Raw genomic sequence first — 23,872 nt, forward strand, 5'->3', positions numbered from 1 at the left:
TTACAGGGAGGACCCTCAGGGCATCTTGAAGGCCATGAGGTCCAAGTCCTCCAGGTTGGAAGGGAGGGAAGCATGCTCGTGGTTGGGGCCAGGCAGTGTCTGGCGGTTGGTGTTGGAGACCCTGGGATGGCGCCAGGGGTCCAGAGGCAGGCAGGTCACCCTGTGGATTGGGAGCCTGCACTGGGCCCTGGGTGGGTGGGGCTGCAGTTTTGTGTCCTGGGGATACCGGAATGAAAGGCGGTGAGGAGGGCAGTTATGTGGGAGCCAGAAGCAGGTCCCGGGGGAGCTCAGGATGGTCCATTGGAATGAGAAGACATTCAAAGCATTTTTCATGATTCATTGTTGTCGGGGTATTGTTTTGTGAACATGTAACTCAGCAGTATTGTAAGATTGGTGTGTAGCTTGTCAATGAATTCATTAGACATTTGGTCCTCACCCACTGGTCACTTCCTGCCGGGCATGCCGAGCTGTTTACATCCATCAGCTTGGAGACCACTGATCCGGGGGTGGAGGAGGAGCATGGCCCTCAAAGCCTGTCGTGGACAGAGCCTTGGGCCGGGCAGCCTGGCATCAGGCTGGGGAGGCTGTGAGGATGCTCCCCGACCACACTGACACTGTGATGCCAGGTGAAGGCTGTGCCCCGCTGGCCCTCACCCGGTCCTGTGTGGACAGCGACACTGATCTTCCCTGCGCTCCTCAACTGCCGTCAGAAGCACCCTGAGGCTGACAGTGCTTGGCACAGGATGAGTGCTGACTCAAGCCGCCTGGAGAAGAGACGCTTGTGTTGCAGAAAGATGTGCGATGCTGGAGAAGTGCAGCTCCTCAGCTCCCGGGGGTGTGATTTGGGAAGAATATGCTCATTTTCCGGCAGTTTTAACATCCCTGCAACATCTCAGCCCTAAAGTGGCAGATGTGAACAAGAGGCGGCTTGCTCTGGACCACACGACGCTGCGGCAGGAGTTGCATCTCTAAGAGACCGGGTGGGAAAGAGTTAGAAAGAAGTGTGTTCACAGGAGGCAGGGAGGTGGGGCTGGGAGCTGGGTGTCTTCAGCTCCCGGAGTGGCTTTGGTCTGCCTTTTGCTGGATTCTGCAGAATTTCCCGCACTCCTGCGGGTGGCCTTGGCCCCTCACACGTGCCCCAGGCCGACAGGGAGGCAGGGATGCCAGGCCATGCTGGGAGCTGCCTGGTGCATACGGGAGCTAAGTGGAAGCAGAGAGAATTCCTGCAGCGCTGAGGCAGGCCAAGGGTTTGTTGTTGTTCAGTCACTCAGTCGTGTCCGACTCTTTGTGACCCCATGGACTGCCACACGCCAGGCCTCCCTGTCCATTGCCAACTCCCAGAGTTTACTCAAACTCATGTCCATTGAGTCGGTGATGCCATCCAACCATCTCATCCTCTGTCACCCCCTCCTCCTCTTGCCCTCAGTCTTTCCCAGCATCAGGGGCTTTTCCAGGGCGAGGCTTACAGAGTCACTTTATATATGTTTCTGAGAGCATCTGAAGTCTGTCTGAATAAGTGTCCTTGCATGATGCCTTCTGCACACACATTCAGGATAGTGTGCTTACCCAGGAGATGGGACCTCAATTTATGTTCCGTTGCTGCTGCTGCTGCTAACTCGCTTCAGTCGTGTCCGACTCTGTGCGACCCCATAGACGGCAGCCCATCAGGCTCCCCCATCCCTGGGATTCTCCAGGCAAGAACACTGGAGTGGGTTACGATTTCCTTCTCCAATGCATGAAAGTAAAAAGTGAAAGTGAAGTTGCTCAGTCGTGTCCAACTCTTAGCGACCCCGTGGACTGCAGCCCACCAGGCTCCTCCATCCATAGATTTTCCATTAGTACAGCTAATCCTGCCACCGAGGGTCTGCTGTGCCCCTGCTTTCAAAGAGCCAATTGTCTGTGTCCCTCAAGGAGCCGCTGCACAGGGTGGCCTGGGGCCCTGGTCCCCCTCTTCCTGGCTCAGGACACACGGTTGCTTTTCTTCGCTCCCGCCCTTCTGGCTGGGCGTGTGCCCAGGGTGGAGCTGTCCCGGGGCCTTTATGGCCATGCCCTGAACGGGCTACTTTGTCACTCAGGCCTGTCACTGTGCCGAGTAGGGCTGCCTGGCCTGGCCTCACCAATGAGCCCCGACCCTTCTGCCTGCTGCCGTCACGGCCGCGTCTCACAGCGGGGCTTGTCCTGCGGTCCTCAGCGTGTGTGAACTTCTCAGGGACACTCGTAGAGGCCTCTTGGAAGGCTCTCTCTGTCGCAGGCCACAGCCCTGCTGACCGAAATGTCCCCTGGCATCTGTAGCGTGAAACCGGGACACGCATCTAACAGCGCTTCTGTCCTGGCTGTAGAAATTGTAATGTCTACTCTCCTCATTTTCGGTGACTGTTAGACCCTGGACCAAACTTAAGACGTGTCTTCATTTCACTCTGTTTCCACTCTAAGATGAAAGGATACACAGTCCCTGTAGCCGCTTGCCTATGTTAAGGAATGTTGTAGGTACCTAACATTTATTTTAAGCTCTTGTCATTTTGAAATTTATTTTTTTATACTTCTCAACCCTATCCCCCGTACATTTGGTAGGAGGGAACATGGCATTAGCGATGATATCTGTCTCAGTGTAGTTTGGCTGTTAAGGGTTCGTGTTACAGTTATTGGCAAAGGGCTTCGTTCCCCTGCAAGCTCATGAACTTGCTCCTGGAACTTGGGCTCGGTCCCCTTTTCATCTCCTGTAACTTCTTGTCGGCAGGGTACTAGCAGATGCTCAGTAACAGCGAGGATGAACAGCGACAGCCTCCTGGATTCTTCCCCGTCTTGGGCCCTTGCTGTGCTCTCTGGAGGCCTGGGGCTGCCCCAGACGCTTGCTGGTCAGCGCAGGCTGTCAGATGGCTTGCAGCTGGAGTCTGAGAAACCTACCCCATGACTGGGCCCCTTGGCTTAGGCCCTTGTGTCTTTCAGACTCTCTGCCTTGACTGTTCAGAAAGAAATTCCTTAAGCAGCCCCCTGCCTGCATACCCCAGGGCAGAGCTATTAGGGTCAGTCTGCCTGTCCCGAGAGCCCCTGTCTGGCCCGAGAGTTTGGGGAGGGACCTTGCACTGAGTGGGCTCTGCCCTGGGTGGTGTGGCGAGCACTGCTCTGCAGCATCGTCTGCCCTCGCAGCGGACCTTGGAGGAACCTGCTCTGCCCTGGGTGATGTGGCGAGCACTGCTCTGCAGCATCGTCTGCCCTCGCAGCGGACCTTGGCGGAACCTCCGCCTGCCCTTCTGTTGCTCAGAGGTTGTAAAAACAGCAGCAAAGCCACTGTGCTTGGCTGTCCCTTCAGTCTAGTCGATAAGTGCTGTGCTTTTTGGATGGTGTGCGTCACAGAACATCCCTGGGGATTTGGCTGGGGCAGGGAAGCCTGGGGGGAGCTCTTGGGAAGGATGGACCTTTGAAGTGAAGGTGGCAGGGGAGTAAAAGGGCTTCCTCGGTGGCTCAGACGGTAAAGAATCTGCCTGCAGTGCAGGAGACCTGGGTCAGGAAGATCCCCTGGAGAAAGGAATGGCAACCTACTCCAGTATTCTTTCTTGGGAAATCCCATGGACAGAGGTGCCTGGTGGGCTACAGTGCACGGGGTCGCAAAGAGTCAGACACGACTGGGTGAAGAGAAAAGAAAAAAAGTATTACTTCTCAGGTGGACTTTTCTCTAAAGTACTGGATTTGAGTCAAACTTTTGCTTTAAAGCTATCTCCATGGTTTATTTTCTTGAACTTTTCTGAAAAACAGACATAAAGTGTATGCCCTTGCTTGACTTCACAGTGATCTATCGTTACTTTATGTCTACTTTTAATCAGGATTTAAAAAAAAACCTAATATTTGGTTATTTTGTAAAACAGCATTTTGAAATGTCTGATACATTTATGCTCTTGTTTTTTCCTCTCTAAACAATGAACAACAACAAAACATCATCCTTAACTTTGCTCTACTAACTAGAGTACCAGAAAAATCTAATGCTAATTGCAATGACAATAAGGTAAAAAAAGATTTAAAAACAGTAAAATATAGCTAGCAGATGCAACGAGCCCGAGGATTTTTTTGTAGTTAAAAAGTAGGAACATGCACCTCCCTTTTACTCGTCCTAAGGTTGGTTACTGAGAGGACTTTGTTGTTGTTCAGTTGCCAGGTCACGTCTGACTCTGTGACCCCATGGACTGCAGCACACCAGGCTTCCCTGTACCTCACCATCTTTCAGTTTGCCCAAGTTCATATCCATTGGTGCCGTCCAACCATCTCATCCTCTCTTGCCCTCTTCTCTTGCCTTCGATCATTCCCAGCATCAGGGGCTTTTCCAGTGAGTTGGCTCTTCCCATCAGGACTTGCCCCTGACTACCCCAAAGATGGAACTCCTCTGAAATCTGGGTGCCTTTTCTGTTTTTTAAATAGTAGCACAATGCTGCTGGGATGGTAACAGCTGTATTTTCACTGTCTCTGATGATAGTGCCTGGTAATTACATGCTGGGCTCCATCTGCAGCTGTAAACAGTGTAAATGTTAACTCTTTCATTCTCCCAACACCTCTGCAGAGAGCAGGAGAGGCTGGGCCTTTGTGGTTTGCTTGTAGGTTTGGTCCGGGTTGTATGGTTGTATCTCATTGAGGCGTCCCGCACGTGTATGTGGTAGAGCTGGGAAGGTAACGCCTTTGCTGCAGATGAAAAATACGATGTCGCTGTAGAAGCAGGAGTGGCGAGGATAAGCCTCCTGAATCCAGCAGGCAAACGTGCAACCAGTTTACTATTTTGATTACAGGATAGATTGCTAGAAACATCGAAAAGCACTGCGTGCTGAGAGGTGCGGAGTTTTGTTGCTGATGTACCTTATCCGCTCCTGACCTTTAAGAGGAGCAATCCATCACTGCTCCCTTGGCGGTAATTTTTATGGCTTTTGATTCTTTTAAAAAGTCATTTCTTACTAAGCCTGTTTTTTTTCTCCTTTTATATCTCAAAGAGTGAAATACCAAATAACTTTGAAATTTATACTAGTCAACTTCAAAAGCTGGACTAGACTTTCAAGAGATTTATGGAACGGAACAAAATAATTACTGTACAGTTTTAAAAATTTTTAACCATTGCTTTAATGCACTGCTTCAGTTAACCAACATGATTTCAATTTATTATGCAAATACAACAATTATTCCATTCGAAACATTAGAAAGATTGCATACTTTGTTTCCCCAGCACAATTAATGGTGTTGAATGTTCCATTTGTTTGTTTGGTTGGTTTTTTTTTGACTTGCTTATTTGGTCTTTAGTGACAATCCATTTAAAGTAAAAGTCTTTTAAAGTGGCCGAATAACATGGTAACGTGTCTTCACTGGTAATTTAGTACTCGCATATAATGAGTTAGTACTCGCATATAATGAGTTAATCCAAGGGATGTCATTAAAAACATCACGGTGCCTGAATTCCCAAGCTGAGATGTTTTTAATCACAGAATTACAGTAATTACATAAATCCTGGGATTTTCATCAGACGGAAACATGCACTAAACATGCACTTTAAACTCGACACCGATACCCAGGTACTGTGCTAAAGTATAGGCTGGAGAATCCTCAGGCCAAGGGAGACATTGGAGAGAATGTTAGGTGTTGCATCTTAACGGAAAATTGGGAAATCAGCTATTTTGGTAACAGTAATATCATACGAGGCACATCCCCTGAGGAGCAGGAGAGAAAAACCCCCGGCTGTGGCTGCAGGACAAAGGGACGACTACTCAGACTCAGTGACCCTGCTGTTCGCTGCATTTTCAGCACACGGAGGGTGCAGAAGGATCACCTCCTGCTTTTCCCTGGGGCCCAGAAGCTACTAATTGCCTAGAGTTCTTCCGTTCCATCAGTGAGACAGCCCACTGGTAAATGAGGCGAGAATCTGGATATCTAGGTCTAGTGAAGACTATGTGAAAAGTAACTTTGTTATCACAGGGATTTTTTTTAAGTATTGAAATGACCCAGACACAGTACCCTCAGGAAGCTCGTTTCAGGGAAGTGATATGTTGAGTAAGAAGATGAGTGCATCTAGGAAAATTTATTAAAATCTCCCAGAACAAGAAATCTTATTTGATTCATTTATTGTTCTTTCTTTTTTGTAGCTCAGATGGGCAAGGGAGTCGAGAAAAGGGGATAGAGGAAGGGAGGGAGTTGAGGGGGTGAGGAAGAGACGGTCATTGATGGGTGGAGGAGGAAGGGGTGCCTGGGAAAGGGGGACAGTGGGTCAGAGCCAGGTGGCCCTGCATTTGTTTGGGGGGATGGTGAAGTTGAGGTACAGAGTGTGTGTGTGTGACAGGCCATGTGGGTCTGGCTGGGTATTCCTGGTGAGCCGCCAGGACTGGGAATCCCTCTTGGAGGGTGGGCAGAGGCATCCTGGGTTTGAGTTCTCACCAAGCAGTGTTTCAGGTCTCCTCCCAGCCTTATCCCTTTCTCTGTAAACTCATCACCCACTGCCCTGGAAGAACTATCTGCTCATTCTGCATGTTACCATCCAAACTTAGCGTTGGCATATTTGAGCCTCCAGGTGCTTCCATGCTGCTCAGCAGAACGTGTGAGGACCACCCTGAGCCGGCCTGAAGCTCTTCCCCTGGGCGGGTGCCCTCGAGATCAGGGATGCTCACTGTCTGCATCTGGGCTTGAGCAGGGCATGTCTGCAATCCCACTGTCATTTAAGTTTTGCTTTTCCCTTTTAACCACGAAAATAATATGTGCCATTGTGGACAATTGACATGATAAAGAAAGCTCACCATTAATCCTACTCTAGTAAGAGAGAGCTCACACTTTGCCATCTTTTCTTCCTGTTTTTTTTTTTTTTCTGCATGCTTTGTTTTTTGTGTGCACGCCTCTGCAAATGGGTACCTGCATTCTGATTCAGAAACACCAAACAATATTTAATCACCTGTTGTAAGCATATTCTTTTCTCTTTTCGGCTGATTGCATGACTTGCAGATCTTAGTTTCCTGCCCAGGGACTGAACCCGGCTCTAGGGCAGTGAGAGTGTAGCAGTCCTAACACTGAACTGCCCGGGAGTTCCCAGTATTTTCCATAAACCCCACTGCATATTGATTATTGGCCCTCATGGTGAACACAAGGAGGTTATCGTCTTGAGTGAGTGTTATTGCCCTCTGTCTCTCCCCAGATCCCCTCTGGAAGGTTACGATGGGAATGAGCCTGACGACTTGGATGGTTTCCCCGACTTGCTGCCTCTGCCCCCACGTCCGTCCTTCGGAAGTCAGGAAAGTGCTGCGCATGGTGGTGGCTTCCCAGCGACGAGGCGTGGCGGTGTAGACAGGAATGGATGAGAGCGGCTCGGGGGCCCTCGCACGCGTGCTTCCGGAGGTGTAGTCTGGGGACACCCCTGCGGGCCGGGGCCGCATGGCCGACTCCTGAGCCAGGATGCTGCGCCGGGGGCTGCTCGCCTGGGCCTCCCGGGTGGTGGTCTTGCTCGTGCTTCTCTGCTGCGCGGCGTCTGTCCTCTACATGCTGGCCTGCACGCCGAGGGGCGATGATGAGCGCCAGGGGCTGCCCAGGGCCAACAGCCCCACGGGCAGGGCCGGCTCCCAGGCGGCGGCGCTCGGCTGGGAGGAGCGTCACCGCGACCACGTCGGGAGCCTCAAGAGGCAGATCGCGCAGCTGCAGGAGGAGCTGCAAGAGCGGAGCGAGCAGCTGAGGGCCGCGCAGCAGCTGGCGGGGGAGCCCGCGGGCGCCCCGGGCAGGGCCCAGGCCGACCTGCTGGCCTTCCTGCGCTCGCAGGTGGACAGGGCGGAGGTGCACGCCGGCGTCAAGCAGGCCACCGAGTACGCCGCCGTGCCCTTCGACAGCTTCACGCTGCACAAGGTGTACCAGCTGGAGACCGGCCTGACCCGCCACCCCGAGGAGAAGCCCGTGCGCAAAGACAAGCGGGACGAGCTGGTGGAGGCCATCCAGTCGGCTGTGGAGGCCCTGAACAGCCCCGCTGAGAGCAGCCCGGACCAGCGGCCCTACACGGCCTCGGACTTCATCGAAGGTTGGCCGGCTCGCCACGGGGGTGGGAAGTGGTGGGAGGGGCCCGGGGTCCCGGTCCAGGCAGGGCCGGGCTGCGGAGGTCTGCGGTGGCTTTGGGGATGAGACAGACGGCTTTGTGTGAGCCGCTTTAAGGACGAGGGACCACAGTGGCTGTGACCTGCAAGACGACTCAGCGTGGCCAGGGAAGGTGCAGAGTCAAGGAGGGAACAAAGGAAGCTGAGGGGAAGCTGACCAGGCAGCACCGCCAGGAACAGACTGACAGTACTGTTGACTGAAGCAAGCACAAATCCACCATGAGCCCAGGCCCGGACCGATTTAGACCAGTTCAGACTGGTTTGAACCGGCTGAAACTTGTTTAGACCAACTTAAAAAGCCTCTGACACTGGTTTAGACCTGTTTGAGCTGGCTGAAACTAGACCAGTTTAAAAAGCCTCTGAGGCTGGTTTAGACCTGTTTGAACTGGCTGAGACTTGCTTAGACCAGTATAAAAAGCCTCAGACCGGTTTGACCTGGTTGAGGCCAGTTTGAACCAGCTGAGACCAGGTGGAAATGGCTTAGACCCATTTGAACTGGCTTAGACCAGTTTAGATTGGTTTAGACCCGTTTGTACCATCTTAGACTGGTTTTATGGCAGCTTAGCCGAGAGCGGTTTTGAGTGTGACAGGCAGTTTTCGTTTTATGACTTCTTACAGGCACTTCTGGAGACAGGGTCCTTTCATCAGGTCACAGAACAATAATAACTAACGTGCGCCAGGCTGGTCTAGCTCTGTTTTGGAGAAGGAAATGGCACCCCACCTCACTCTTGCCTGGAGAATCCCAGGGACGGGGGAGCCTGGTGGGCTGCCGTCTATGGGGTTGCACAGAGTCAGACATGACTGAAGCGACTTAGCAGTAGCAGCAGCAGCAGCAGCAGCAGCAGCAGCTCTGTTTTAGCAAGTTTACACTTACAGTGACCCCTTGGAGGGGGTGAGGGGATGGAGGCTCAGATTAAGTAAATCACCTAAAATTGCTCCCTTACCAAGTGACAGTGGGGTGTGAACCCAGAATTCTGATTCCAGCATCTGGGTCCTTAACCACTGGGTCACACTGTGGGTCGTCAGAGCACCTGGAAGCTGAGAGTGAATGGCTCTTTTCTTCATGGATGTAGAGCAACCTTGTATTAACTTGCGTTTGTGCCAGTTTTAGAAGAAAGCTGTCTCATCTTGGAAGTTTCTTGCAGGCTCTTCTCACTGACTTTTCCATTGTTACCGATTCAAAAATCAGCTGATAATTTGGGAGAGGAGCTGCCTTTGAGGTTGCCCAGCTTTTCCTCCTGTTTCTGAATAGGACCTACTTCCCAAACACGTGGCTTGTCCACTCATCATGCTCCCTACTGGGTTCTGTAATGACCATCTCGTCCACCTGCAGGCAGGACAAACTGCCTTTAGTCTTATCAGAAACCCTCCCTCTGCTCCTCATGCCTGTTCTCTTTGGACGCCTTCCAGTCTTACCGTTTTTCCCTTTACAGGTGAACTGTAAGCTAATGCAGTTTTGATATATTATCTCTTTTCATATACCTGGAGCTCGGTAAAGAAATCTTACACAAGACCAAGCTTTTGATGTGTTTACTGAAAAAAAAAAGCATAACCTGAGAATTGTGAATTAAATTTTATTTGGGTGCAAAATGAGGACTTTAGCCAGGGACAGCATCTCAGACACCTCTGAGGATAAGCCCCAAGAAGTGGGGTGGAGGTCAGGATGTATGTGATTTGGGTGAAGGGGGTCTGTGAAGCAACACATTTTGGAAGAAGGTTGCTGCTGGTCACGAGGAGCAGATGTCATCCTTGTAGAGGCAGATGACAAGTGTCCATTTTTCATCCATAGGTGTCAGGATTTTTTTGACTTATTTATTCTGAGGTATTAAAAGGCTCAGCACACCGGGAAGCTAGTAATCACAGGGTGAGCATTCGGTAAGTGTTTAAAATATCGTGAGGCTGTAGCCTCTCATTTTTAGGGAGCTTGAGAGCTTATAAAACATTTCCACAACTGTTATTTGCCTAGCCGACTTCCAGGGAAAATCATTAAACATCCTTTAAAAGGAACTCCTGGTTGCCCCTCACACAAAACCGTTTCAAAAGAACTTGATTACAGGTCCGCGCCTGCACTGGGGCATGTTCACCCTTGTGGTTTTAATCTGCATTCGTGTTTGACATCTCTGCTTTTCTGTGCACAGTATCTGAAGTGTAAGGCCTGTGGTTCTCTGTCAGGAGAGACCCGGACCTCTTGTCCCTGAGCTGATGTGGCGTGACTGACTTCTTCTCAGAGACCGCTTGTCACGCTGCCCCATGTGGGCAACACCCTGCGTGCGAAGGCAGGTCGGTCCACACACGCCTTCCAAACTTGGGGAAAGTCTACTCAGCTATTTCGTACGATTGTCGTACACATAGTTGATACCACTTTTTCATTCTTATCACAAAAGACTATGGAGGCAGTTTTTACTTTCTCAGTAAATGGGTGTCAACAAAAGATTCCAGTGGCCAGGAACTGCAGGAAGGCAGAGTTAAATCCAGTGCAAGGAATAACTGTCAGACAGAGACGTTTCTGAACAAAGTGGGGTTTCCTTCTCTACAAGGATTCTGTCATCAGCTGGATAGCTGGGAGGTTGTAACTGATGACTCTGTCATCAGAGAGGTGGCTGGACTGAGTTACATATGAAGGTCTTTGCAATCCTGGTTCATGATTCTTTGATCTACACCTAGGCAGGGAGAAAGAAGGGAAGAGAAAGGGTCTGATTTGAAATCTTTTTCTATAGTAATTAAAACAAGTGACAGAACCTTGTAAGGATTAAGTCTGTCTTTGCGATAACATGTTTAGGTTTGTAAACTGGAAGTTTGCAGCTCCCCTGGTGGCTCAGATGGTACAGAACCTGCCCACAGTGGGGGACACCCGGGTTCAATCCTTGGGTCGGGACGATCCCCTGGAGAAGGGAATGGCACCCCACTCTAGTGTTCTTGCCTGGAGAATCCCGTGGACAGAGGAGCTTGACAGACTACAGTTTATGGGGTCACAAAGCATCAGGCTGAATGACTAACACTTTCACACTTTCACTTTCCATGGTAATCAGAACAAGCGACAGAACCTTGTAAGGATGAAGTCTGTCTCTAAGATAACATGTTTGGTTTGTTAGCCTAACTTTGGACCCTTTTGTGTTTGGGTGTCAGCAGGCAGTTGAGTGGGAGTCCCTGGGCAGACCTGGGCTCCACACGCTTGTAGGGCTCCACACGAGGGTCACGGGTTGGCTGAACCCTGAATTCCTGTGATAAGGCTGGGGGTTCTTTGTGTTCAGACGAGGAATAATGAAAGTCTGAGAATGCTTCCGGATGATAATGGTTGTGTCAACTTAAAAGCCAGCCCTGGGGCAGGAGGCATGATGCCAGGGTGGGCTGGGCAACCCTGGTCCAGACCCCACACCTCCCAGCAGCTGGGTCTCCTTGTCCTTCAGTCAGAGGCCGAGTTTCATGTCCCCCAAGGCCCACCCGGCCCCACCTCCTGCAAATACAAAGCACAGCTTCAGCTTTGTTCCTCTTGGCTTTGCTGAGGGACTGTTCATGAGGGGTGCCCCAGTCCTCCGGATCCTGCTGTCTGGAAAGGAGGGATTCGGACAGTCTTCTCTGACCGTGGCCACTTCCTGCAGTTCCGTGAAACCTGCGGAGGGGAACGCCTGCTGATGACCGTCTAATTTGTTATCCACGCTGACTGAATTATTATCTATCTCTAAAAGATAGAGGAAGCGATGTTGACCCCTATTTCCAGATGTTTCTTCTGGCACTGATTTTTGCATTGGATTCTCATATAATAGCATGAATCTTTGGTACAACCATCTGGGAAAAGAAGATAAAGGAGAAAAACATGATCAGATCCTGCGCATTCGGAAACCCAACCATTTATCTCAAGTGAACAGAACACTGCCCTTTGTGGCTTAGCACCTCCTGTTCAGGTCTGAGTGGCACGACTTTTGGCTTTGATGGCATATTTTAAATAGAGCTCTGGCATCTGCAGCCATAAAACAATTTGTTGTTGTCTGGTCACTCAGTTGTGTCCGACTTGTTGCGACCCCATGGACTGTAGCGCACCAGGCTTCCCTATCCTTCACCATCTCCTGGAGCTTGTTCAAACTCATGTCCATCAAGTCGGTGATGCCATCCAACCATCTCATCCTCTGTCGTCCCCTTCTCCTCCTGCCTTCAATCTTTCCCAGCATCAGGTCTCTTCTAGTGAGTCAGATCTTCTCATTGAGTGGCCAGAGTATTGGAGCTTCAGCATCAGTCCTTCCAATAAGTATTCAGGATTGATTTCTTTTAGGAAAACAATGTAGTCTCCTGAATTATTATTGTAACCATCTAAACACTGGATAATGTGAGTCCTGTGTGAGGTGCTGTGTCTGCCTTCTCCGTGGGATGGTTCTGAACCAGCCTGGGCAGCTCACTTGCTCCAGCTTTTCTAGGGTTAGTGGAAGCAAGAGTGGGTCAGATGCCGCAAGATTTGATTTTAGGGTGAGATGGAGCTGAGCCAAAAGTCACGAGAAAGTGAAGCTTTTGATGGTGCCCTGAGACCCGTTTTAAAACAAGCGGATGTGGAAGTGGCTCCAAAACTTTAGTGGCTGCTGCGCAGTGATCTCCTGTGCTCTGCAGCCAAGACTGGGGAGGGGCTGGTTCCCAGGAGGCTGAGGCAGAGTGAGGATCCTGAGTGTTCTGCATCCTTTGTTGATGCCTCAGCTTAACCTCCAGGGATGCCCTGAGGACCACGATGCTAAGCTTTGCTAGACAAGTCAAGCCAGGTCCCAGGGCCGGGTGTCTGGAGGGCTGGGTGCTTGAGGCCATGGTGCTTGGTATGCCTTGGGGAGGAAAGGTAAGACAGGTGTTCAGGTGCATTTCCGGGTGCTTGGGGGGCCTCTGGGGGTCTTGATGCAGAAATTAGGAAGAGGAGGGATTCTGTGCGGTGGGTGGGGTGTGGGGGGATGAGCAGATGGTTCACGGAGGTGGCTGCAGGCAGGACAGGATGGAGAGCTTGCAGTTTGCGGGCTTCTCATTCCAGGGGCTTCTCCTCCTGTGGAGTGTGGGCTCTAGAGGGCTGGCTCAGTCGTTGTGGTGCATGGGCTTAGTTGCCACGGGATCCCATGTGGGATCTTCCTGGACTAGGGATTGAACCTGTGTCCCCTGCATTGGTAGGTGGAGTCTTATCCACTGTACCACCAGGGAAGTACCTGCACATACACCCTTGAACACAGCCCTTTTGTAGAGAGCACCGCCCCCCCAAACCCCCCACCCCGGTTCCTTTACATTGTAAATGTCTCTGTCAGCAGCAGCCAGAGTTTCCTGCATCACTAGTCAGGCTCTATCTGATTCTCTCAAGGATGGGAGCTTTTGGGGGGCAGTGCTGAGATTACCTTTTATGCTTTGCTTAGAGTATCAGCAGTCCCTGGGGTCTGTAAAGCATTTCTCATCCGTATCTGTCTGCTTCCACTGGGGCTGCTGATCAGAGGTGGGCAGGGGTGCATGGGGAGGTGGGCTGCCAGGGTGCTGAACCTTGGCCCTGGTGGCTTCATCCTCCTTAAAGGAGCTGAAGGAACTGAGGTGCAGGAGGGCTGGACCCCAAGGGGAGTGGCTCCATCGTGGAAACGCTGGCCTGCGTCCTGCCTGGCTCTCCTTCTGCCCTCAACCCCATCTTTGCTGTGAATGTAGATGAAGGGAAGGAACAGACTTTCCATCCTTGGAGGTTCCACTGGCTTATCAGTTGGTCTGGAAAACACAATCTGGAGATGTGGGTGTTTGTGGGGAGGACGCTGATGGTAGAGGACAGAGTGGAGGGGAAATGAGATTCCAGGAGGAGGTGGTGGGTTAGGTGTGGCCGGGAGTGTCAGAGCCTCCTTTCGAATGTCTGTTTCTTGCGTCTGTGTGGCTGCGTTGAGCTTTGTTTGTGACGCACCGGCTCTCCATCGCGTCGTGCGCGGTCTTCCGTTGCAGCACGCAGCCTCTTCAGTTGTGGTGCGTGGGCTGAGTTGCTCCATGGTGTGTGGGATCTTAGTTCCCTGACCAGGGATCAAGCCTGAGTCCTCTGCATTAGAAGGCAGATTCTTAATCCCTGGACCACCAGGGAAGTCCCACAAAGTGTCATAGCTTCTTAAGTAGAGGGCTAGATGGATAATAGGAGAGTTAAGCTCTGAGGTTTCTGAAGGCTTGGATGTTCAGTCTGTTCATTCACTGGGGGGCCCATGTGCCAGCGTCATCCATGCTGGGGGCAGCCAGAGTCACACACACTACCCCTGCCCCTTGCAGGTGATGACAGCAGAGTCACACCTTAAAGTGGTCCAGGGGAGAGACTGGCCCAGCCCACCGCAGGGTCAGCAAGGTCTTCACAGAGAAGGCTCAGGCCGGGGGGCTGCTCTGCACAGCGGGAGAGACGAAGGCAGAACCTGGAGGCGTGTGAACCCTAGGATGTTCGGGGATCTGCAGGCGGGATGCTGGAGTATTCAGTAAGAGGATGTAGCTCTGGGTGGGAGGAGGTGTGGCAAGATGGTGACCCTGAAAATTAGTACCAAGATCATCACGGGTTTATGTGCATTTCAGGGTTTCTAGTTTACCCTACAGGGCGTGTGCCATTATTGACCATTTTTAATTGTGGCTAGCCTGGTCACTATGATAGCAGGGTAGAGGGGATATTCGAGAGGGCTGAGAGTTTGGGAAATAGTTTGGCAGTTCCTCAACGTGGGAAACAGTTTCTGCATGACCCAGTGGTTCTGCTTAAAGGTATGACTCGAGAGAAAGTAGAATGTATGTTCACACAGAAACTTGGATACAGATATTCATGACAGCCGGATGGTGGGAACAACCCAGATGTCCACCTTTAGACGGACTGATGCACACCAAATGACTTCCGTGCAAAATTACTTGCCACAGAAAGAAACAAACGACTGATCTACACTGCAAAGCGTACGTCCCTTGAAAACATGATGCTGAGTGAAGAGACTCCACATACAGAAGACCACATATTGTGTGATCCACTTACCTGAGATGTCCAGAAGAGGCAAGTCTGTAGCGACAGGAAGTAGATTGCTGGTTGCCTAGGACCTCCGGTGGGTGGGTGGGGAGAGAGGTGAGGAGTGACTGCTAATATAGCTACAAGGTTTCCTTTTAGTGCAATGAAGCACTCCAAAATTAGATGGTGGTAGTGGTTGCAACAGAGAAGGCAATGGCACCCCACTTAAGTACTCTTGCTTGGAAAATCCCATGGATGGAGAAGCCTGGTGGGCTGCAGTCTATGTGGTCACTGGGAGTCAGGCACGACTGAGCGACTTCACTTTCACTTTTCACTTTCATGCATTGGAGAAGGAAATGGCAACCCACTCCAGTGTTCTTGCCTGGAGAATCCCAGGGACGGGGGAGCCTGGTGGGCTGCCGTCTCTGGGGTCGCACAGAGTCAGACACGACTGAAGCGACTTAGCGGCAGCAGCAGTGGTTGCAAATTTGGGAAACTCAGCAGTGGCCACAGGACTGGAAAAGGTCCATTTTCATTCCAATCCCAAAGAAAGGCAATGCCAAAGAATGCTCAAACTACTGCACAATTGCACTCATCTCACATGCTAGTAAAGTAATGCTCAAAATTCTCCAAGCCAGGCTTCAGCAATACGTGAACCGTGAACTTCCTGATGTTCAAGCTGGTTTTAGAAAAGGCAGAGGAAGTGTTCTAGTTTCATTCTTTTACAAGTGGTTGACCAGTTTTCCCAGCACCACTAGTTAAAGAGATTGTCTTTAATCTATTGTATATTCTTGCCTCCTTTGTCAAAGATAAGGTGTCCATATGTGCGTGGATTTATCTCTGGGCTTTCTATTTTGTTCCATTGATCAATATTTCTGTCTTTGTGCCAGTACCATACTGTCTTGATAACTGTGGCTTTGTAATAGAGCCTGAAGTCAGGTAGGTTGATTCCTCCAGTTCCATTCTTCTTTCTCAAGATAGCTTTGGCTATTCGAGGTGTTTTTGTATTTCCATACAAATTGTGAAATTATTTGTTCTAGCTCTGTGAAGAATACACACTTTCTAACACCATACACAAAAATAAACTCAAAATGGATTAAAGATCTCAACATAAGACCAGAAACTATAAAACTCCTAGAGGAGAACATAGGCAAAACACTCTCCGACATACATCACAGCAGGATCCTTTATGACCCACCTCCCAGAATATTGGAAATAAAAGCAAAAATAAACAAATGGGACCTAATTAAACTTAAAAGCTTCTGCACAACAAAGGAAACTATTAGCAAGGTGAAAAGTCAGCCTTCAGAACGGGAGAAAATAGTAGCAAATGAAGCAACTGACAAGCAACTAATCTCAAAAATATACAAGCAACTCCTACAGCTCAACTCCAGAAAAATAAATGACCCAATCAAAAAATGGGCCAAAGAACTAAATAGACATTTCTCCAAAGAAGACATACAGATGGCTAACAAACACATGAAAAGATGCTCAACATCACTCATTATCAGAGAAATGCAAATCAAAACCACTATGAGGTACCATTTCACGCCAGTCAGAATGGCTGCGATCCAAAAGTCTACAAGCAATAAATGCTGGAGAGGGTGTGGAGAAAAGGGAACCCTCTTACACTGTTGGTGGGAATGCAAACTAGTACAGCCACTATGGAGAACAGTGTGGAGATTCCTTAAAAAACTGGAAATAGAACTGCCTTATGATCCAGCAATCCCACTGCTGGGCATACACACTGAGGAAACCAGAAGGGAAAGAGACACGTGTACCCCAATGTTCATCGCAGCACTGTTTATAATAGCCAGGACATGGAAGCAACCTAGATGTCCATCAGCAGATGAATGGATAAGAAAGCTGTGGTACATATACACAATGGAGTATTACTCAGCCATTAGAAAGAATACATTTGAATCAGTTCTAATGAGGTGGATGAGACTGGAGCCTATTATACAGAGTGAAGTAAGCCAGAAAGAAAAACACCAATACAGTATACTAACGCATATATATGGAATTTAGAAAGATGGTAACAATAACCCTGTGTACGAGACAGCAAAAGAGACACTGATGTATAGATCAGTCTTATGGACTCTGTGGGAGAGGGAGAGGGTGGGAAGATTTGGGAGAATGGCATTGAAACATGTATAATATCATGTATGAAACGAGTTGCCAGTCCAGGTTCGATGCGCGATACTGGATGCCTGGGGCTGGTGCACTGGGACGACCCAGAGGGAGGGTATGGGGAGGGAGGAGGGAGGAGGGTTCAGGATGGGAAACACATGTATACCTGTGGCGGATTCATTTCGATATTTGGCAAAACTAACACAATATTGTAAAGTTTAAAAATAAAATAAAATTTAAAAAAATAAAAATAAAAAATAAATAAATTAAAAAAAAAAAAAAGCAAAAAAAAAAAAAGAAAAGGCAGAGGAACCAGACATCAAATTGCCAACATCTGCTGGATCATGGAAAAAGCAAGAGAGTTCCAGAAAAACATCTATTTCTGCTTTATTGACTATGCCAAAGCCTTTGACTGTGTGGATCACAATAAACTGGAAAATTCTGAAAGAGTTGGGAATACCAGACCACCTGACCTGCCTCTTGAGAAATCTGTATGCAGGTCAGGAAGCAATCGTTAGAACTGGACATGGAACAACAGACTGGTTCCAAATAGGAAAAGGAGTGCGTCAAGGCTGTATATTGTCACCCTGCTTATTTAACTTATACGCAGAGTATATCATGAGAAACGCTGGGCTGGAAGAAACACAAGCTGGAATCAAGATTGCTGGGAGAAATATCAATAACCTCAGATATGCAGATGACACCACCCTTAGGGCAGAAAGTGAAGAGGAACTAAAAAGCCTCTTGATGAAGGTGAAAGTGGAGAGTGAAAAAGTTGGCTTAAAGCTCAACATTCAGAAAACGAAGATCATGGCATCTGGTCCCATCACTTCATGGGAAATAGATGGGGAAACAGTGGAAACAGTGTCAGACTTTATTTTTGGGGGCTCCAAAATCACTACAGATGGTGACTGCAGCCATGAAATTAAAAGACCGTTACTCCTTGGAAGGAAAGTTATGACCAACCTAGATAGCATATTGAAAAGCAGAGACATTACTTTGCCAACAAAGGTCCATCTAGTCAAGGCTATGGTTTTTCCAGTAGTCAGGTGTGGATGTGAGAGTTGGACTGTGAAGAAGGCTGAGCACTGAAGAATTGATGCTTTTTAACTGTGGTGTTGGAGAAGACTCTTGAGTGTCCCTTGGACTGCAAGGAGATCCAACCAGTCCATTCTGAAGGAGATCAGCCCTGGGATTTCTTTGGAAGGAATGATGCTAAAGCTGAAAACTCCAGTACTTTGGCCACCTCATGCGAAGAGTTGACTCATTGGAAAAGACTCTGATGCTGGGAGGGATTGGGGGCAGGAGGAGAAGGGGACGACAGAGGATGAGATGGCTGGATGGCATCACTGACTAGTTGGACGTTAGTCTGAGTAAACTCCGGGAGTTGGTGATGGACAGGGAGGCCTGGCATGCTGCGATTCATGGGGTCACAAAGAGTCGGACACGGCTGATCGACTGAACTGAACTGAACTGAGTGGTTGCAAAACTCTGTAAATACAGTGAAAAAAAAAAAAAAGGGTGACTTGTAAAGTTGAAACACTGAATTGTTTGGTATGTGAATTACATCTCAGTAAAGCTACTTAAAAATAAATATGATATAATCTCTGTCCTCAAAAAAATGCAAAGGCTGGGAGATTAATGAAAAAGCTTTAAAAATAGTTGAGGTGGCGAAGACTCCTGCATCAAGGCTGCAGCCATGGAACAGGAGGGCAGGATAGGGCTCAGTACATTGGCAGGTGGTAGCTTTGGGGTCCAACCAAAAGCTTAGCGACTGAACAACAACAGCAATAGAATCCTGGGCTTGTTTTTTTTTTCTGGCCATGCTGCGAGGCAGCAGTTTCTTCGGTCCCCAAGCAGGGATCGAACCCTTGCCCCTGAGTGGAAGTACGGAGGATGGCGTGCAGTGGACCATCAGGAAGTCCCCTGGGCTTTTCCGTAGGCATTTCTCCAGGGTGTGTAGTGAACACGCTTCCAGGAACATACTTAACATCACACTTTTTCAAAAGGGATTTTAGGCAGCAGTGGTATTTATTGATGTCAGACCTCTTTCCCCTTTATGTAAGTGCTAAATCATGTCTTTCTTATATGAGACACCAATACTGGCAGAGACTGGATGGGGAAGTGGGCAGAGGCTGGAAGAATGAAGACCTATATCTTACTTTTACTATAAGATTAATTCAACAGACAGAAATACAAAGAATTCTTGTTTACATGTTTCTGACCGTAGTCAACTGACTGCCTGAATGATGAGTTTCCAGTTTGGAAATCGTCTTCCAAACACACTGTCATTAGCCCGAGGCCAAGCATTCAAGCATAAGAACCAAAAGCCTGCGTGCCATCGCTGGTCGGTGACCATTGGCAGAGGGCTAGGAGCTTGGCTGCAGGGTGGGCCAGATGTGAGGACACAACACAGCTGGGCCTCCTGCTGCTGTTGAAGGGACAAAAGCTTTGAGGGCAAAACCCAGTCCAACGGGTGTCAGGACCTGCAGAGGCTTGGCAGCATATGGCAGGGTGGCCATGCAGAGCAGGTGGTGCAGAGTTCAGGGGCTCAACAGGGATGAGGTGCAGGAGTCAGCTGGACACAGGGGAGAGGCGGGAGATGTGATCCGAATCAGGCAGGAGGGGTTGGCACCCTTTGTTCTTCAGTCACTCAGTCGTGTCTGACTCTTTGCGACCCCATGACTGTAGCACGCCAGGCTTCCCTGTCCTTCACCACCTCCCAGAGTTTGCTCAAACTTATGTCCATCGAGTCGGTGATGCCATCCAACCGTCTCATCCTCTGTCATCCCCTTCTCTTCCTGCCTTCAGTCTTTCCCAGCATCAGGATCTTTTCTAATGCATTGGTTCCTCACATCAGGTGGCCAGCCGGAGTTTCAGCTTCAGCATCAGTCCTTCCAATGAACATTCAGGACTAATTTCCTTTAGGATGGACTGGTTTGATCTCCTTACAGTCCAAGGGACTCTCAAGAGTCCCATAGCTCAAAAGCATCAGTTCTTTGGCATTCAGCCTTCTTTATGGTCCAACTCTCACATTCGTTCATGACTCCTGGAAAAACTATAGCTTTAAATAGATGGACCTTTTTCGGCACCCGGGGATAGGTGTTTATTCAACAGACATTTATTGAATGTCTACTGTGCATTGGGCATGGCCCCAGGGGCTGTGCTGGCAGACCTTAGGATGAGGGCTGTGGGCGTCTCTGAAAGGAGCCCCCACAGTTCTCATGTAGGTAATATTTTGTTACTGAAATCCTATGAATTTCCGGCCATTTCCTAAGAGAGTCTCACTAGTTGCCAATGTTCCCAAAAGGCAATAGTTTGAGCTTTTTATTCATTTTCAAGTTCATGGTTGAACCTCCTCAACTTTTGAATATGTAGAGTTTATTAATAGTATGGCGTATGCTTGACCTTCTCTCCATATTTAATGAAATCATTCATCTCAGGAATCTCTACCCACAAACTCAACGGCCCTGGAATTCATGAAAAATAGCAGACTGTGTGTGGCCTCACATAAAGTGTGTGAATATAAAAGTATGTCTCATACCCTTCAATTATGTGCCAAATTTATTCAGAATCAGTCATGTCCTTTGCAGATGAGTGAATAACAGAGAGGCATACATCAAATGCTCAGAGTGAGATCTAAACAGACCCTACTTTATATGGCTCAAGGTACAATGAGCCTGATAGCAGTTCTTGCTTAAACTTTTAAGTCCAGACAAATACTATGAAAGATAAATGGGCAAAAGATACGAACAGATCATAAAGAAGAGACATGGATGCCTGAAAATCACATGCAAAAGTGAGAAGTAGATAAAAATTAAAAATTGAATATTAAATTGCCATAATAAAAATGGCAGTCCATGACATTGGTAGGGTGAAATGAACATTTATACCTAGTAATGTGAATATAAATGGATGCAGCCATTCTGTAAGGCAGTTTCTGACAAGAGCCGCTAAAATGTTCATACCTTTTCCCAGTATTTTCATTTCTGAAGACTTGTTCTCAAAATGCCCGTCAATGTTTACATCGAGAAGGTTCACCGCAGAAATGCTTGTAATAGTGAAAAAAAATAGAAACAACCCAAATGCCTGAGAGTAGGAGACTGGTAAAATCACGTTGTTGTTACATCACTAAGTCGTGTCTGACTATTTGCAGCCCCATGGACTGCAGCACACCAGGCTTCCCTGTCCTTCACTATCTCCCAGATCTTGTGATGCCGTCCAAGCATCTCATCCTCTGTCGCCCCTTCTCCTCTTGCCCTCAGTCTTTCCCAGCATCAGAGTCTTTTCCAGTGAATCAGCTCTTCACCTCAGGTGGCCAAAGTATTGGAGCTTCAGCTTCAGCGTCAGTCCTCCAATGAATATTCAGGGTTGATTTCCTTTAGGATTGACTGGTTGGATCTCCTTGCAGTCCAAGGGACTTTCAAGAGTCTTCTCCAACACCACAGTTCAAAAGCATCAGTTCTTCGGTGCTCAGCTTTCTTTATGGTCCAACTGTCACATCTGTACATGACCACTGGAAAAACCATAGCTTTGACTATCTGAACCTTTGTCAGCAAAGTGATGTCTCTGCTTTTTAGTATGCTGTCTACGTTTGTCATAGCTCTGCTTCCAAGGAGCAAGTGTCTCTTAATTTCATGGCTGCAGTCACCATCTGCAGTGATTTTGGAGCCCAAGAAAATAAAGTCTGTCACTGTTTCCATTGTTTCCCCATCTATTTGCCATGAAGTGGTGGGACTGGATGCCAAGATCTTCATTTTTTGAATGTTGAATTTTAAGCTGTTTCACTCTTCTCTTTCACCTTCATCAAGAGGCTCTTTAGTTCCTCTTTGCTTTCTGCCATTAGAGTGGTATCATCTGCATTTCTCAGGTTGTTGATACTTCACCCAGCAGTCTTGATTACAGCTTGTGATTCACCCAGCCTGGCATTTTGCATAGTGTATTCTATTGTAAAGAAACCAAAAATCATTTATTAACTACTAATAGAATGGGACAACTGTGTCATGGGAAAAACTGTAATTTTAGCTGTGAAAGTACTGATAAAGTTTTCATCTAACTATAAAAATTAAGAGGATGAAAATACTGTATCAAAGTATTTATAGTTTTGTTTGCAAGTGGTGGAATTATAGGTGATGCTGTGTTTCCAGACACGATAATCTGTTGCTCTTATACTTTGCAAAAGGATATAGCAGCGCCTGAATGATGTTGACATGATTAAAAAGGAAAGTAGCGTCTGATCTCCACAAAGTGACCGAATCTGATGTTTGGGACAGATGCTGAATCCAGGGTGGTGGTGTCCATGCATTTCTGTCCTGCTTCTGGAGACTCAGACGAGAAAAATAACATTGTAGGTCATGTTCTCGGTCTTGAGCAGTCTTGAGCCTCAGTAACAGGGCTGGAGGAGGCTGCCAGCCTGCAGAGGTGAGGGTCATTCTTAGGAAGGCGATGACCAGCCTCTTGGAAGAGGCCTGAGCACAGCTTCTTTGTGTCCTCCCTCATCATGATGGGTGGCAGGTGTCTGGCTGGGGGCAGGACCCAGCAGACAGCCGTGCGGTCACCCTCATCAGCTCTGCAGGACTCTGGCCCTGGATCCTTGGCCCCTAAACAGCAGTTTGGCGGAGCTTGCGTCCCACTGATGTCCCGAAGCTCTGATGCTGTCTGCCTGACTCCTGGTCCCTGCGGCATCTAACTCTGCTTTCTAACTTTCCTTAAAGCCCTCCCGGGACTTCTCTAAGAGGAATGGGGGCTTCAAATGTCAAGAAAGAGGAGAACAAGGCACCTCTTTTTCCTCCTCTTGTAAAAAGACCCTACCGTTGATGGTGCCTTTTTTAAAAGCCTGTCTCTCCCCTTTCCCTTCTTCTCCAAAAATAGGTCTTGTGAAAGTCAGTGTGAGCTGCAGCAGCCTCGCATATGTGGCTTCCCATCTGCAGCTCGGTCTGCACAATGCGCCATATATTTAGCTGCCTAAATCGGGACTGTTCCGTGTGCTGATTCAAGAGGGGCTGGGAAGTCACATGGGCGAGCAGGGCTGTTTGTTGGTCAGGACTGGCTGCTGGATGCTCTCAGCTCTCACCCGCGGTTCCAGAAGTGAGAGATATTTGGGGACATCAAGAGAGCAGATGGCCCATGAAGGCAGCTGGCCCAGGCAGTAATTAGTCCAGGGAGGCGATGGGTCATTTTCTGAGCTTGGAGCAGAATTTCGCGCCTGTTGTTGCCATTCAAGTTGCAGAGTGAGGCTTCGGGTAGAACTGGTAGGGCTGGAAACTGTCAGTGAGTCACCACAGCTGAGAGACGACAGCTCGGCTTTGCTTCCCCAGTGAAAGGTTCCTAGCAAGAAGATAGAAGGGGAGAGGTTCTGTTTGGTTTAAGTTTAAAAGCAGAGGTACTCAACTCCTTTTTCAATGAATGGGTCATTCCTTTTAAAGTTTTGTTTGTTTATTTTTGGCTGGGCTGGGTCTTTGCTGCTGCAGTCTTTTCTCTAGTTGGGGCTGGTAGGCTGTGCTCTCATTTCTGTGCCCAGGCTTCTCGTTACAGAGCATGGGCTCTGGGGTGCTTGTACTTCAGCAGGTGTGGTGCTCAGGTTAGTTGCCCCTCGGCCTGTGGAATCTTCCCGGACAAAGGATCGAACTCATGTCCCCTGAATTGGAAGGTACATTCTTAACCACTGGACTCCCAAGGACATCCTTGACTCCTTCACAGGGTTAGAGAAAGATGA

General features: G+C 48.7%; 1 protein-coding gene across 6 annotated transcripts in view; it reads left to right on the forward strand.

The window, feature by feature from the left end:
- The window catches only part of CSGALNACT1 (chondroitin sulfate N-acetylgalactosaminyltransferase 1), a 338,995-nt gene that overhangs the window by 249,001 nt on the left and 66,122 nt on the right, over nucleotides 1-23,872 (forward strand). For 5 of the 6 annotated variants that reach the window (XM_027529738.1, XM_027529737.1, XM_027529736.1 and 2 more), the window contains one exon: nucleotides 7,148-8,014. In XM_027529738.1, coding sequence (XP_027385539.1) covers nucleotides 7,405-8,014 — 610 coding nt within the window. In that variant the 5' untranslated portion in view covers nucleotides 7,148-7,404. Of the gene's footprint in view, nucleotides 1-4,795; nucleotides 4,892-7,147; nucleotides 8,015-23,872 lie in introns of those variants that run through there. The other variant, XM_027529740.1, reaches the window with a different exon arrangement.

Source organism: Bos indicus x Bos taurus, chromosome 27 (genome assembly GCF_003369695.1).
Source record: "Bos indicus x Bos taurus breed Angus x Brahman F1 hybrid chromosome 27, Bos_hybrid_MaternalHap_v2.0, whole genome shotgun sequence".
NCBI lineage: Eukaryota > Metazoa > Chordata > Mammalia > Artiodactyla > Bovidae > Bos > Bos indicus x Bos taurus.